The sequence below is a fragment of the Typha latifolia genome, chromosome 7, assembly GCF_019914945.1.
Source record: "Typha latifolia isolate L0001 chromosome 7, TyphaL0001v2, whole genome shotgun sequence".
NCBI classification, from domain to species: Eukaryota; Viridiplantae; Streptophyta; class Magnoliopsida; order Poales; family Typhaceae; genus Typha; species Typha latifolia.
Window position 1 is genome coordinate 13,354,682 of NC_133092.1, and position 15,359 is coordinate 13,370,040.

Below are 15,359 nucleotides of genomic sequence, written 5' to 3' on the forward strand. Positions count from 1 at the left end.
ATCGGGCCAATCTTGATTGCTATGAATATAAGATCATCAATTGACTCTAGATGTCTGTCATCTTGCTCTATTTTAATTCCTCCATGTAGGCAAAATTGTAGAATTCCACGGTGCCAATTCTTTTTAGTAGTAGTTAGTGAAGAGAATGATGTGTTCTTGCATCTGCTCGTCTCAAAGCAGGCAAAGGCATTGGGAGTTTGTGACTCTCCACACTTGTTTATTGACAATTAAATGATTTGTTATTTACTTTTCTACTTCATTTATGTGCATAGTGGTGAGACTAGTTTAATGCTAATTAATGTATAGATTGGAAGCCGTAATGTTTGAACAATTAAAGCTTGTTGGTTGGCCTGGCATTAATGACAAGCTATTGCCATTAACTCCCTCACATGCTTACAACATTAGAATGTTAAAATCCTCACTCTTAATGGTTAACAGATGCTTTAATAATTCCATCACATATAGGAGTACTGATCGAAAGGAGAGGGCTTTAATGATCAAAATTTGAAGGTAAGACGAGATGAGACTAATAGATCATTAGTCACTTATTATTGCTTATATATTTTAGTAGGGTATACAAAACCTTAGTCCAAATATAACCACACAGAAAATTTGTGATGCATTACTTCATGCAGCTAAAATCACCATTAAAAGTTTCAATCTTTTTCTAGTAAAGAAGGATGTATATATTATGTTATTTTATCGACAAGAGACTCGAAATATCTAGAATCACGAGTTGTCAATTGGAGAATTTATTGCTAATTTTAAAGGATGAATATTGAGTGAGTTGCAACAAGAGCCTACATATATATGCATCATGCATGATGGTGTTCATATAGAAAAGTAGTAGAGATTAAAATTACAGCTAAGTAACTTGGATCCTGGGAGGACTATTTAGTATTTGATTCAGTAAGGGACACTTTTTATGATGAACTTGCCAAGAAGTGGAGTTAAAAAGTATAGTAGTCCATACTTAACAATTGGTGTTCTAAGATCTACATTGTAAGATTCATGGACTTGTTCTGAGTAATCACTGAAAAGCTCATAAAAGCAAACAATTAATGTTGACATTTGAATGCCATTTTTTGATAAGTCAACTATGCGGAAAGCCAATTAATCATCAGACATGTTTCTTAGTTTAAGTGGTCAATGCCCAACATAATCTACTCTTTCTAGTTGAGCTTCATAAAAAGTTCTCATCAAGTACCAAAAGAGGTAAAGTCAATCTTAAGAGAAGTTTACTCCAGATATATGATGTAAAGAACTGACTAATGTAGTCCTTAATTATTTCTGATTCACCTGGAAGACTATTACTTAATTAGTAAAAGATAACACTTCATCATAAGTCTATTCTAAGTTTTTCTTTGCACATATCTATCAAAATTTCATCGTCACCGACTTTAATACGAGCGATAATTAACTCAAATACTAAGTATTATTTGCTAATTCACCTAATTCACTAATTACTCTAAAAACGTAATACTATAAAAATAATAATTTTATTCATTCATATCATAACATTCTAGTAATATAATACTAGTGACACCTTAAAAAATAAGATATTTTTTGTTTCTATTATATATATATATATATACTTCTAGATTAATTTCAAACATGATGACTACTAAATCCAATATATTATTTCCAACCATGTGGTAGAGTTAGAACAACACAATTGTAATAAAAAATTTAAAAAAAATTTAAAAAAAAAAAGGAAGATGGGAGCATTAAATGATAATTAATTTTCTAACCAAGACGTGAGGAGCTCTACTTCCCCAAACATTAATTTGTCAACAGTATTAAAATAATTACAAAGATTAGTAATTAATAATCCTCGCACGTGTGTGACGGTGCCTCGTGGTTGGCATGCTGCCTGCCAATGCCCATCGAGCTTAGCCTAACGTGTCGACGCGGCGCTCGTCCGTGCCCCTCCGACTGCTTGGTGCTTCGAGCTCCGCAGCGAATCCTCAACTCAGCCGTGTATTATGCTGCCACGTGGAGCTCAGTTAAGCTAGCCACGGCGGCAACCTAACATGGGCCACGTAAGCTCGCATGGCGCATCATGCATGATGCATGGGGCGTGTGATTTAAGGAGTAAAGAATATTAAAAAAAAAATTAAGGGTTGATTCCTTGGATTATTGTCTAAGATACTATTAAATTGATGGGTTTAATATTAGTTCCAATAATATAAAGGGTAAGATCGTAATATGCGCAAAGATGGTTGTAATTAGTTTAATAATGTATTCATATTTAAACTTTAAACCTTGTTTAATTAGGGACCTTATAAGGATCTCAAGCATCATTCCATTAACTCATGGGATTTTTACATAAATGCCACTGATTTTATTTTATTTTTTCAAAATTATCATAACCAAGGTACCATTTTCTAAAATATATCACAAAATCATATACTCCTCCAGAAATATAATTATGTTAGTTAAATCTAGATAATCATAATTAAACTTGTATAAATTACCTAAAGTAATTCAAAAACAATATCATCATAGTATAAGAAAATAAGAATCACTTATAAATATTTTACACTCTAAATGACTAATTTACAATGAGTATTCTATGAGTATTTCCTCAAAAATTAATCATACTGCAAAAAAAAAATTATGGCAATTATGATGTTTTAAAAGTTTTTAGTGGTAATTATGTAAACTAAAAAATTTATATAATACAATAATGGGCCTTATGCCTTGATTTATTGGGGTTGGACTATATACAATATGGGCCTTATGCCTTTTTGTTATTCTACATACAACTTATGATGCTATATATTGTGAACACCTGAATCAAATATTAGATGCTGATATCCAATTCCATCTCTTAATTGAACAATGATGAGAGTAATTTCTGATACAAAATTTGGAGTTTTCAATGTAGAATATAGGGACTAAAAAAATTGTCAAATTTGAAGGAATTATGCATTATTTTCTGTTATTCTCTATCAGATTAAATTTTTATAGAACAGAGTAAGCTTCTAATTTTGATTGGAGTGTGTTTAAAATCTAGTAGGGCTTTGAAGTTTACTAGGAAATTTCATTGTAAAATGTTAATTTAAACCATGGAGTATCTCTTAGATACTAATGCTTTCAGACTTACTGGTAAATGATCATTTCTTCCACATTAATCTGATATTTATGCAGTAGAAATGTAACTAATTAAGCTCTGATGACCATCTATAATAAGTGAATACAAAGTCATTGAATCAAAGTTGTGAAGGCTATTATAACACCAAGTTCTAACTTCTAATGTAAGTTTATGAGGAAGTATAACATCTTCCTGAGTTAAAGTTATATTGCCAACCTAATAGAAAGATCAACAATATGAACTTTTCAAATACAACTCAAAGATTTAAAGGAGATTAGGTGGTCCTGACTTCTGAAATACGCTATTCAATCAACCAAATCAAAACATTAGGGAATCATCAACTGATAAAATAAAGGAGTGGGTTTGACAAAGCCTCTCATTTTGTACAAGTTGGTAGCCACTCAAGTATTAGCACATATCTCAATCTTTATATAAAACATAGCATATTGGTACTCTTTGTGATTGACTGATTCATATCATACAACTACTGTCTAAAATTTGAAACAAAGAAACAACCCACATTTTAATCCATTCTGTTTGTTCTTCTTTTGGTGTGATCACAAGTTAGATATTGACTACTTTTATGCCAAACTGTTATCTGCTCTGACCTAATAAGGAAGCATCATTTTCGCCTTTTTGATCTTCTCCATATCATCGAAAGAGTAAATATCGGAAATGGAATTTTTGGCTCTGGTATGCTATAAATCACAATAAGAACAACCATAAATATTTCAAACTCAGAGATAAATGTAAATGTTTTGAGCATGCTAAGACTACTTACTGTAAACTTGTAGGTTCAATTTGAGAGAATTCCATGTTTATGAAGCCACTGCGCATCGAATGATGCTGCTTAATCGCAAGTACTCGACAATCGAGGCTCCTCATACCGAAGTTCGGATCAGGGGTTCTGAAATTTAGAACCAATTAATATTGAGGGAAATTTCTAATTTATCTTAAATTTTTTGCAGAAAAATGAGTTATTTGATTAACTTAGTCAAGAGGTCAATTGTGAAATCAAACAATATGTCTGTAGAAGGTATTGTTACTTATCTGACAACTATCTTAATCTGAAATGATTCAGCAAACAGTAGAACTAATCTAGCCCTTCTGACTATTAACTTTAGATGATACATGAAAGATATGAGAGTTTTAATTTACTTGTAAAGGAAGCTCCGATCATGGAGCCCGACGAAAAGCGTAGTAGCTCTGATCTTGCTCACCGTCGATGCTACCGACACCCGAGGATCGCCTTCAGTCACTAAAATCTCCACCTTAGCCTGCAAAATATTCAAATAACTTTTCTAATGGCATATACTAATTATTAGAAGCAGAAAAGAAGTTAAACACAAGTATCATAATTGTAAATTTCCCAAATGATAGCTACAATGATTGAAACTTTAAAAGTCACAGCAGTTGAAAACTACTGACATGACAACAAGGATCAGCCTCGGGAATCGTACCTCGGCAATTCCATTGCACATATCCTTGAAAGAGAGTGCCAATTGGAACCCCTTGAGCCTGAGATTCCTTTGCTTTTTCTTAGACCTTGTGAAGGGGCAGACATAGAGTAAAGTTATCGAGTCACCGCTGCGGATAAAATTGCGAACCGCCCACCGGAGGGCAGCCCGGGCTGCCTCTTCCTCCTCCACCACCACCACCACTCTCTGGCTCTCCATCTCTCTTCACAAATTTTAAAAACAAAAGAAGGAAAACTTCATACATTTGCTTTCCTTTAGACTTAGTAGTAGTATGTATGAGGCTTCATGGGCCCAAAAAGATTATTTAAAGGCATGCAACTGTTTATGGATAGAAAAGGTAGGAGAATTGGATTCACTGCATTCATAGATGAAAGAATATTATGTATTGAGATTACTTGGCAGGTTGTCAGTGGATTCTGGAGAAAAATTTCTGCAGCCATGGATGCAGAGGATCTAGTGAAAAAGAAGGTAAGTGTAGCTTTCTCTGGGCAGTGTCTTTTGCTCTGTTAGGGCATTGAAAGCAGACCAAACAGAAGACAAGCATTAAAGCCCGTCATATTGTTTACTGTTTTGATAATTAATTATACCATTTTGTGCTCCTTTGATTATATCATTACATATATATATATATATATATAATTTTAAAGCTACGAAAAATAAAATGGTGTATTAGGTAAGATTAGGTGACTGCTTAAACAAGTATCTAGAATGTAATAATATAATTCATAATCACCATCAGCAGTTTTGGGTTGGCACCAAAGATATGAATCCAATTCACTTTCTGGCAGCAAACTACGCGTGAATGCAGTGAAAGTGTGTGACTACTTTTAGCAACTGGGGAACGCGTCTTTCATGTGAATTAATGACTAATACTGCCCATGATTTAGTTAATTATTATGATTAGAAGGGTGTGATTAAGGGGATAATGAGTGATGAGGGGAAGGGAATATCTCAGTGGGTGTTTAAGACCAAGAGGGTGGAGATAACACAAGCGACGTAAGCTCTGCTTTTGTTGGGGAGTAATAGAATATCTTATTGGTGGAAACGTCATGCCTCTCTCTCAATCAAAGCTCAAGTTGGATTTAAAAAAATCCGAATAAAATACATAAGAAAAGGAGTCAGAACTACGAAACCTCTCACTCAGATAACAATCGGAATCTAAGGGTTTATCTTTGTATAAATATAGGTTATTTACATGAATAACTGGAAAATTTTCAGTTTTTACAATTTAATTACATTGGGTTTTTTAATTTAACATATAATTTTTATAATCAATACATATTTTACTATGGTAGAATATATAAAATTTATTATGCACACTAAATTCCATCATCAAATAGAATTAAATTGCAAAAGCCCCGGCAAATCACTTGACAAACAAGTAAAATCCAAGCACTTTTAATGACAATGCAACTTATTTTCATTCTTTCTAAGCTCAAACACACACAAGCACAAATTTTTGAGGAACTAATCAGCACGACAATTCTGTCAGTTATTCCAATACCATACCCAATAACTGGATTCACTTGCTGTTCAGCTGAAAACCCTAGTCAGTAATACGCGTACCTCGTAGATATTTTATAGATAACAAGGGAAACTGTGCTGCTATTAAAACTACAAACATTTGCGAAATCATTCAACTGGCTCCACTGGTTACAGTCCAATTTTCATCAGACTGCGGAATAAAATCAGTTGCTGAAGCTAAGTTTTTCAATGCAAAATACATGTCAAAACAACCATGCTAATGCTTGTACCTAAGGGCAGTAATTATGGACCACCTTTTACATAAGAAACAGGGTTGAGTCCACAAAGAAGACACTCCGATCTTTCCATTAAGTTAGTTCCACTCAACCTTCAGCTGATACAAAGATCGTTTCCATCAAGCTTGACAGGACAGGTAATCACCAAGCTTATCCAAAGACTATGTTTATTCCAACATTGATCCAGAGACTCCTAAAACTAGAGAGTATAGTACAAAAGCAGCCCCTATCATCCAACTTCCTTTTCATCCAAGACTGGTGCAAGTAGGATCAACTCCCTAGGAAGCACGGTTTTGGAAGGAGGGGCCACGTCCCCTGCCATTGTAGCCATACCCTCTACCATAGTAAGAGCCCCGACCACGACCACCACCACGAAAACCCCGTCCACCACCACGAAAAGGTCGATGCCTTGGGAAGTCTCCAAATGTCTGCATGAAGAAAGGAAGCTTCAAGCATCCTAACAGAAGGGCAACAAAAGAAGATTTAAGGAGAGTTTCCGCATACCTCTGTATCTATCTTCAACTGCTCTGAGAATCTCGTCCTTCCATTCTGTGCTCCCCGGTCAAGTGAAGTGCAAGAGAGTGAATCGAAAAAGTCATCCTTGACATAACCAGGCTACCAGGAAAAGATGGGAAAGAAAAACAAACTAATCAATCAGCAGCAGTACAAATGCTAAAAATCTAGAATAATCAAAGATCACAACATCAAGTAGCTGCTTTTACCTTATCCAACTTTTGAGCTGCTTCATCATCCTCTAGATCATCATAATCTTCATCCTCATTTAGTTCTCCATCATCCTTCGACTGTGCTTTACTTTTACCAAGATGACCCCAGACTTCATCTTTTTTGAATTTTTCATTCATTGCCATGAAATCAAAGTCTTCAGTAAATTTTGTCACAGTGCGGGAGTACTGCAAAAACAAAGAGCAAATAACTTCATCAACCCAATTCACCTTTATTAAAGAAGATAATATTGACATTAAAGACAGGAATACACACACACACACACACACACACATGAAAACATTCTTAGATCTAGAAAATATTTGACAATTTATGAAACATAAATCCTCCTTGGAAATCTCACATATTCCCGTGAACATAAAAAAAGGGCAAATGTATAAATACTGAAGGTGCATCAAATGGACATCCACAAAAACCACAATGACCAATATAAGAACTATGTGCCAGTAATAACTGCAACAGAAGAAGCACAACATACCTGAACTAGTCTAGCTTATTTTACTGAGAAAGCAATTGGCAGAAATAGGATTAAAAAAAATAATTAGAACTTCTTAAACTTAAATTTCATTTGGGGTTCTACATCTACTAGCTAGCAATCACAAAGATATATTGTTGCCCACGTGTCTGTAGCAATTTTAATTGAACATCATTCCAACAAGATTGAGTAGAAATCATTTAATGTAAGCATGTCCCTGAAGTATAAGATGGAAATACTACCTCCATGCAAGTCAATGGTTGAAAGAGAAAGCTGATAGTGAATACTTTCTGTTATTGACTTATTTCACTAATAAATTAACTGAGGTATATCAAAGATAACAGTAAGTCGCATTATATTTGATTCTGCAGTAAAAGATGTGTAGCAGCTAAAGCATTTTAAGAAAGGAAAAACAAAGGAGAGAAACACATACCCCACTTCCTCTTCCTCTACCACGCCCCCTATTGCTGTACTGGGTGTATGAAGTATCGCCATTAGGCTGGAATTCAGGTGGCGTATTAAAAAAACCATAGCAACATAAATTCTTTTAAACTGAATATTAAAGCTAAACTGCCAGACAAGGAAAAACACATCAATTTTAGAAGAATATATAGAAATAAAAGAACCTCCAACTGAATAAGTAAATCACATTCAGAGTCCAAATCCAGTCAGAAACAAAATTTGTAGTTCATTAAATTGTCGTTTCATATGCATGGAAAGACTATTTATCCAGGACAAAATTTTAGCAGAAATTGTCATCACTCATCAAAACATGCTTTATATTTATGCAAGCTTGTGCTACTATATTGCTTATCAAGAAAAACAAATATTGTTCATATGAGGCATTACAGTGCCTATGTGCTAAAAGTTCATGCTTCCCAAATTGAAGAGGTGCCTGGAGTGTAAATGGAAAAAAGACAAAACATTAAAATAGAGAGAGTTGCTTTCTCTCAATTGAGGACAGTATTATCCTTAAATTAATAAGAAATTTCCAAAAGTCAGTTTTTAAGAATATGGTTAATTGGGAAATTAGAACTAAATTTCTTTTCTTCCCCACAAGATCATAGCAGTAACGAGAAAGCTGATATAAATGAGTATTGCAAGAGAGATAGAATAATATAGAATGAGTCTGAGAAAGTAAAGAAGTGGTATTAATCAATGGTTAATGAGAAGATGAGCAAAAAGAAATTTATTTGTTCAGAACATTTTCAACATGGACAAATTGAAACTACACAGGCGATAATTCTAGCAGATCCAGAAGAATGCTATGAAAGAGTAGAAAAAAGAAAAAAATGGAACTTAGACCTAGAAGACAGAAAACTGTTCGGAAGCCAAAAAAAAATGCTAAGGCTATTGCTGCTGAAGCTGATGCTGCAGTTCTTAATGATGTGGCAATTTTATATGGAGGCACAAGGCACAATTATCGCATCTACATCCTTCATAAGAAGGATACTAAGAGTCCTGCATCTGACAATTGATCTTATGCATCGGCCCCATAAAAGCCTGAAAAGCTTCCCCATTTCTTTTGACTTTTTGAAGCAAGAGTAAGAATTATCATTCGGTACCCAGCCCAGTGTCACTTAATAAAGATCTAAAAGTTCATGATGTAGTATAGAACAAAAACAAGCACTTGTTAAAGCAATCTAGGTTCTTCCTTGCATTATGTATCAAAATTAAACCTTCTCAACTACTTCTCACTCTATTTTCTTCTATCAGATCTAATACAGTTTATTAAAAGCAAGGTTCTTTTCAAGATATATTTGCATTAAATTCCACATGAACTACTCAAAAAAACTACGAAAACTAATCCTTGGAGCATTTGATTTCATGGGAAAAACACAAGATGTAAGCACACGCTCTCACCTAATATAAGGGACAAGGAAAATAGACAGAAGATTCTACTGACTATTAAGAATTCAGAAATTGAGAAGCAAAAGCAACCAGATAATAACCTTGTTACAGGCAAACAGAGAAAACAGTATTGTCTTTTACCTATGATAATAGATAGCTAAACAAGACCTAAGTTAATTGCATTAAACATGAAGAACTTTGATAGTTCACAATACCATATACAATGGTAAAATATATTTAAGAAACAATGATCAAGTAAAAGTAAGAAGTCAACGCTGGCACAACTATGCAAGTAAAGCCCACAAGACACAGTACTAGGCAAGTGAGTTGCATGTTGTCAATCAAAAAAGGGAACTCGAAGACCAAATACTTGCCAAAACAGAACTTCTTCAATGAAATATTGCTGAAATGATTTTCTTGTTCATATCATTGCAACTATACATGTGATCATATGAGTACAAGAGCTAGCATAGATAGATTTGGACAAATGCAATTCTCCTGCTCCCACAAACACAAATGAAGAAAATATGTAGAAGATCTCCAGCGTACCTTATGAGCAGCCGGTTTAGGTAATGGCAATATTGGCTCCTTATTTTCAGCTGCAACATGCAATGATGGTTCAGGTAAAAGTGGTTTAGCTTTATTTTCTAGTTGTTTGGTTTCTGAGTCTTTATGGGTTGCTTGCAATGTTGTTTGCAAAGGTGGTTTCAAGGACTGAGATGGTTGCAGGGATGGTTGCAAGGATTGAGATGATTGCAGGGGCGTTTGCAAGGGCTGAGATGAAGGAAGTGTTGATGGAGAAGCCTGTAGAAGTTGACCTGGAGTCACAAGTGGTACCAATGTTTCAACTTCAGCTGAACTGGATGAAGCAACGATTGATGGTACTGTCTGAGACATAGTTTGATAATTCAAAGCTGCATCAGGAATAGAAACAGGCTTGTTGCTAATAAGAGAAGGCATATTTTGTGCCATGGTTCCACTAGATTCAGTATTAAATGTTAATGGAGTCGCAAATGGGAGACTGAAACCAAGAGATGGTGCAGGAACAGGAGGAAACTCTGGAACATTTTGAGATCCCGATGGCACAGATGCATTAGTTCCAGGAAATTGCAAAGGCTGCTGCATGGAATGGGGAATTGACAATCCAGGGGGTGGCCGAAGCAAAGGTGGTTGCTGCAATTGGGGAAGCCCACTTGACGGAGCATAATATCCTTGCCAATACATTGGTGGCATCGCAAGGCCAGTGCCATTCGCAGCTGGAGGTGGAGGAGTGGAACCCCATGACCCTAAGCCTCCTCCTGGCTGATATAGAGGGAAACTGCCTTGGAAGGTTGGCCTTTGAAGCCCCAACTGACCTGTGTGTGAAGTGAGATCTGGTACAGCTCCAGTTCCAATAGAAGGCAAGTTTGAAGTTGACGATGGAGGACGAGAATAATGTGACTGCGGAAACATTAAAAAGTAAATGAGCCTACGATGGGAATGGTACTCAAAATTTTAACATTGAAAAGCTTTACCTTTTTCATCAAAAAAGAAAAACTTTACCTGAATAATAGCAGGATCATTGTGTATTGAAGTAGCCTGAGCTGGTGGTGAGGACTTAACTTGTAAGTCCTGCAGAAGTACAGGAATGAATCAAAATAAAAATTATGGATAAAAATCAAATCATATATGAAGCCTGCAAGCAATGGAGACAACAAATGAAGCCAGAAAATCTTAATTTCATGAAGACATCTTGTACATGATAAAGATCATTAGCAACTAAAACAGATTGTATCCAAGAGAACTACAAAATGGTATGTAACTAATCGTGGTCTCCATGACCATCCAAACAGAACAACAGCTAGCAACCTCATGGATCTTGAAGTGTCAAGTTCATGGAGAGGCAGTCTACTTATATGATTACATCAGATTAATAAACCATTTATTTCAGTATCACCTGGAAGCTTGTACAACTACATAAATGAGAAAAGCACAAAAACCAAAAACTGCTGATAACTTCACCTATATTCAGAAGCATTAGAATCCTACAACATCAAGATTGGTGGCAACTCGACCCATACGAAAATTGGTGGCCACACCACCATCTACATGTTCTTATTCACATTAAACATGTCAATGATCCCCTTAAACAACGTGACCTTATGTAACATGTATGCTTAGACCAAACTAAAAGCTACAACATTTCACCTCTATAACATAGTTGTAACTAACAATTAGGATGGACAACACTAAAACATTAAGAACAGAACAAAAATACTTGCTGCCTAAGGCAATTTTTCACATTAGTAGTGGAAAGAAAATAAAATAGCAGATGCAATATTAAAAAAAATGCAAAAACAGAAGCAACAAACTTGCTTGAGAGTATCAACTGTCAGAACATGTAGAAACATGAAATAAAATCACTGTCTATCTGGTCAAAAGAAAATGTTAGTAAAGATGATATGCCAGCACAACACTGGTTTTAGCTTTAAAGTAGAATTTACCACATGAAATAAGAGATAATGCCAGCATAAGTCAGCAGAGTGACAAATTTTGAGTCCATCAACATAGGATGGTAGATAGGTAATCGCTGTAACCATTACTAAGATAAAAGTCATAACATGCTACAAGATTATTCATTTTTCACAAGCTATCCTCATCCTCACATATGTCTTAGACCTTTACAGTCATAATCACTACTCCAGCAAGAGTAGTATTTAAAGCTCAAGAATGTGTCAGCAAATTATACCATTTCATGTACAGTAATATGCTTTTTTCATGTACCTTAATGTCACTTCCTCGAAAGAGTATGTATTCATAAATTTTGTCACTAGGGAGAATTTGTGGGCCATCTTTCTTTCGTCCTTCAGTTCCAAATGAACGTACTACAGGATAAAAGTAAATTAGTTAAAGCTAAGAATAGCTTCCAAGTACAACCAGCCTGCATGTTAATAAGGTCACAAATTGAGATGGCACAACAGATAGCTGAATATTGAATGTTAGAATAAAAGGGCTAAAATAAAACAAAACCGAAAGGATTTTACAAAAGGTGCCATGAAAAGTATCACACTTGTTGGCATGCAGCATTCGGGCACTTACTCACTGATGCTCTACATGTATTGCAAGGTTAGATGATATTTTCCAAGACCATTAAAAGTCAGTGACAAGGATGTAATACATCTTATTTAGCAATCATTTTATCAAAACAGCCAACAGAGAGAGAGAGAGAGAGAGAGAGAGAGAGAGAGAGAGAGAGACAGGAAAAATAATTTATCGTTCATCTGCAGGACAAAAGACAATTTTTGTGTGTGTTTCTGAAATATAAGGAGTTGGAAGGTCAGCTGTTTATAAGTCTGGTCATGAAGGTGCCAAGCGTATAAAAAACAAGGTGTAGCAAGTCATGCCGGATGGCCTCAGCCTCCCTTACAAAAAGAGATTGTCCATTGTCTAGAAAAACTTACAGCCCAATCTGCCACAGAAAAAAGACAAGTTACCCACATATAGTTTATCCAAAATAAAGCACTACCTAAAATTATGTCAATCCTACCAGGGCTAATTTTGCTTAAAAATCCAAGGATGAAAACCAATTATCTTTATGGCTTTGCCACTACTAAGTCAAAAAAACGTTATGTGAAACACAAATAGTACCAATGAAGAAATCAACAACCAAGAACCCATAATAATGACCGATGAGGGTAAGACTTTAAAGGATTGAAGAATGCAAATAAGCCACATAAACTCCTTCAAAATGGGTAAAAACATTGACTGCAAGATTTGCAAAGGATAAGTATTACGCTAGCATCATGAACAAATCCCCTATTAACAAGAAAACAAACAACCAAGTCTCCTAAATCCATCTAATGACCCAACTTCTCTCAGAATCAAGATTCAAGATCGTATAAGGAAAAGAAACCCATTAAAAACTAACATAACTCAAAGTAATGCTCTCCTCACCATATACCAATTTCATCAGGTGCATTAATCAAAATCCCAGGAAGAAAAATTTGTTACCATCACTTCAAATTTCTCCATATAATCCCTAAAAGAGACAGAGTGAGAGAAAAAGGAGACAAATTCCCGGAAAGGCATCTCAAAACCCTAACTTTCGAGCATCAAGAACACTGAATATGTTTCTGGATAAAGAAAAGAGCAACCCAAAACAGCAACCGCGGTATATTTTAACCCAGAATTCAAGCCCTCCAAAATCGTTATTCTAAACATACCATTACTAATAAATCCTTCACAGAATCCCTAAAATAGAATATTTGAATCAAATCACCATAAGGGATATTAAGAACCCTATTTTTCGAGCATCAACATCATGACGTTCCGATCCCACGAGTCGTTTGCATTACTAAAGAAGCCAAGAACAAAACTATCTTTCAATTACTACTATTTTCTAAACCTAATCCCTAAACAAGGAAAAAGAACGAAGTCAACTTTCCCAAAGGGCCATCTCAAAACCCTAACTTTCGAGCATCAACAACATTATGTAATAGATTCGGCCCAAGGAAAGGAAACCTAAGAGAGGGATCCAAGAAGTACCGTTCCGCAACCCGATGCTGGACTCCTCGGTGTTGATGTTGTAGAGGATCCCTTCGTATCTGATCTCGCTCTTCGACGTCAAGCTTATGAGACTCCCTATGTAGGAGTCGGCGGACGCCCCGGATCTCGACGTCTCCGGCGCCGACATGGCCTCTCGCCGCCTCTTCTCGCCGCCGCAAATGGTTGAGAGAGAGAAGCAGAGAACCCTTCGCCTTTGGGGGTTTCCTTCCTTTGTCTCGAATCTATTGAACTACTACGAGGCAATTTTGCAAAATTGACCCCCCAATTAGCCCATTTTATAGTTAGTTCAATTTACCCATTTTACCCTTGAAGATATTTTTTTTTCTTCTTCTTTTTGCATTTATTTGAATTGGAGGATTTTGGTCTGAAAGTTAATAACTAATTATTTCATTATAAAAATATTATAATCTTATGTAATAATTAATCTAAATAAATATTTAGAGTCGAATCGCAAGCTAATATGTTTATCTGAGCTAATTGAATCAAAATTTTAGGAGTTGTATTATTAACATGATAATTAACCCAATATATGGGCCCAAATATTAAGAGCTAATTCTAACCTAGGCCCAATAAGGGCCCAACACAGGATCTATGTCAAATCTTGATCCCAATTATACATCCAAAATTTATGGAAGTGAATCAATCCAAATTTTTGCCACAATATTTTTTCCAAAATTTTAATGAGTTTTCTACAAATGCCTAGAGAAATATTCTGTAACAAGGTCATGAGATTCCATGATCAGATCCTTCACAACGTAGATATATTATTTTATATTTTGTTTGCAACCTTTGAACACAATGGCCTGCAACACTCCTTGCTTCTTCCTCATCTCCTCTTTCTTCTATAATCTTCCTTTCAATCATGTATGCCAATGCAAATTTCTATACCTTGACACTCCTTTCAGATAAGCGAAGCATCAAAACAATGTATGTCCCAGGGCTCGCGAGTATTGCTCTAGATATTACAGTCTCTACAAGCTCCTAGAACTCCAAAGGAAGAGGCCTTGCACTAAATGTGGGCAAATTTATGGGAACGTCATTGAAGATCTAAAGGATGCATAAAATATACAGCGCAGTCATATGCTAAAGCAGCTAACTCAGTAAATAGCACCGACGATGCACCTGGGAGTTGTGAACAAGAGTTTGCCGACTAGTCTATCAATTCTTCGGTGACTGGAATGAATAAGATGGTGGAAGAAAAATCTGAGCTTTGCTCAGATCTTAAGACTTGCTAACTATTAAGCTTATGGAAGATATATGCATGATCTTGAATAAGGGCTGTCATAGCATGTGTAAGGGTTAAAATCTGTGTGAGAATAAAGTTTGAAATACATCAAATACTTCAAATATATTCAATGTAGTAGCTATGATCAAATACATGGCATATATATTTGGCACTTAATTTGCTT

General features: G+C 35.4%; 2 protein-coding genes across 2 annotated transcripts; both read right to left on the bottom strand.

Moving 5' to 3' along the window:
• Window positions 1-3,503: 3,503 nt before the first annotated feature.
• On the bottom strand, window positions 3,504-4,847 carry LOC140791817 (uncharacterized). The gene is made up of 4 exons (XM_073142479.1): window positions 4,558-4,847; window positions 4,256-4,374; window positions 3,879-4,004; window positions 3,504-3,795 (listed from the first exon to the last, which is right to left on the bottom strand). The coding sequence occupies exons 1-4, from the start codon at window positions 4,771-4,773 to the stop codon at window positions 3,720-3,722; spliced, it is 537 nt and encodes a 178-aa protein (XP_072998580.1). The 5' UTR covers window positions 4,774-4,847; the 3' UTR covers window positions 3,504-3,719.
• Window positions 4,848-6,198: 1,351 nt separating this feature from the next.
• On the bottom strand, window positions 6,199-14,222 carry LOC140793098 (protein decapping 5-like). The gene is made up of 8 exons (XM_073144468.1): window positions 13,930-14,222; window positions 12,169-12,269; window positions 10,948-11,016; window positions 9,955-10,845; window positions 7,988-8,053; window positions 7,058-7,246; window positions 6,840-6,950; window positions 6,199-6,763 (listed from the first exon to the last, which is right to left on the bottom strand). Exons 1-8 carry the CDS (start codon window positions 14,075-14,077, stop codon window positions 6,614-6,616), a joined length of 1,725 nt encoding a protein of 574 aa, XP_073000569.1. The 5' UTR covers window positions 14,078-14,222; the 3' UTR covers window positions 6,199-6,613.
• Window positions 14,223-15,359: the final 1,137 nt, after the last annotated feature.

What these genes read in the sequence shown, in the direction of transcription:
- LOC140791817 (XM_073142479.1), bottom strand. Translation starts at nt 4,773, where the DNA reads ATGGAGAGCCAGAGAGTGGTGGTGGTGGTGGAGGAGGAAGAGGCAGCC. An exon ending in TGTGCAATGGAATTGCCGAG is followed by an intron (nt 4,375 to 4,557) that starts GTACGATTCCCG and finishes AATATTTTGCAG; the next exon opens with GCTAAGGTGGAGATTTTAGT. An exon ending in ATTGAACCTACAAGTTTACA is followed by an intron (nt 3,796 to 3,878) that starts GTAAGTAGTCTT and finishes TGTGATTTATAG; the next exon opens with CATACCAGAGCCAAAAATTC.
- LOC140793098 (XM_073144468.1), bottom strand. Translation starts at nt 14,077, where the DNA reads ATGTCGGCGCCGGAGACGTCGAGATCCGGGGCGTCCGCCGACTCCTAC. An exon ending in CAGCATCGGGTTGCGGAACG is followed by an intron (nt 12,270 to 13,929) that starts GTACTTCTTGGA and finishes TTTATCCTGTAG; the next exon opens with TACGTTCATTTGGAACTGAA. An exon ending in CTAAACCGGCTGCTCATAAG is followed by an intron (nt 8,054 to 9,954) that starts GTACGCTGGAGA and finishes CCTGAATTCCAG; the next exon opens with CCTAATGGCGATACTTCATA.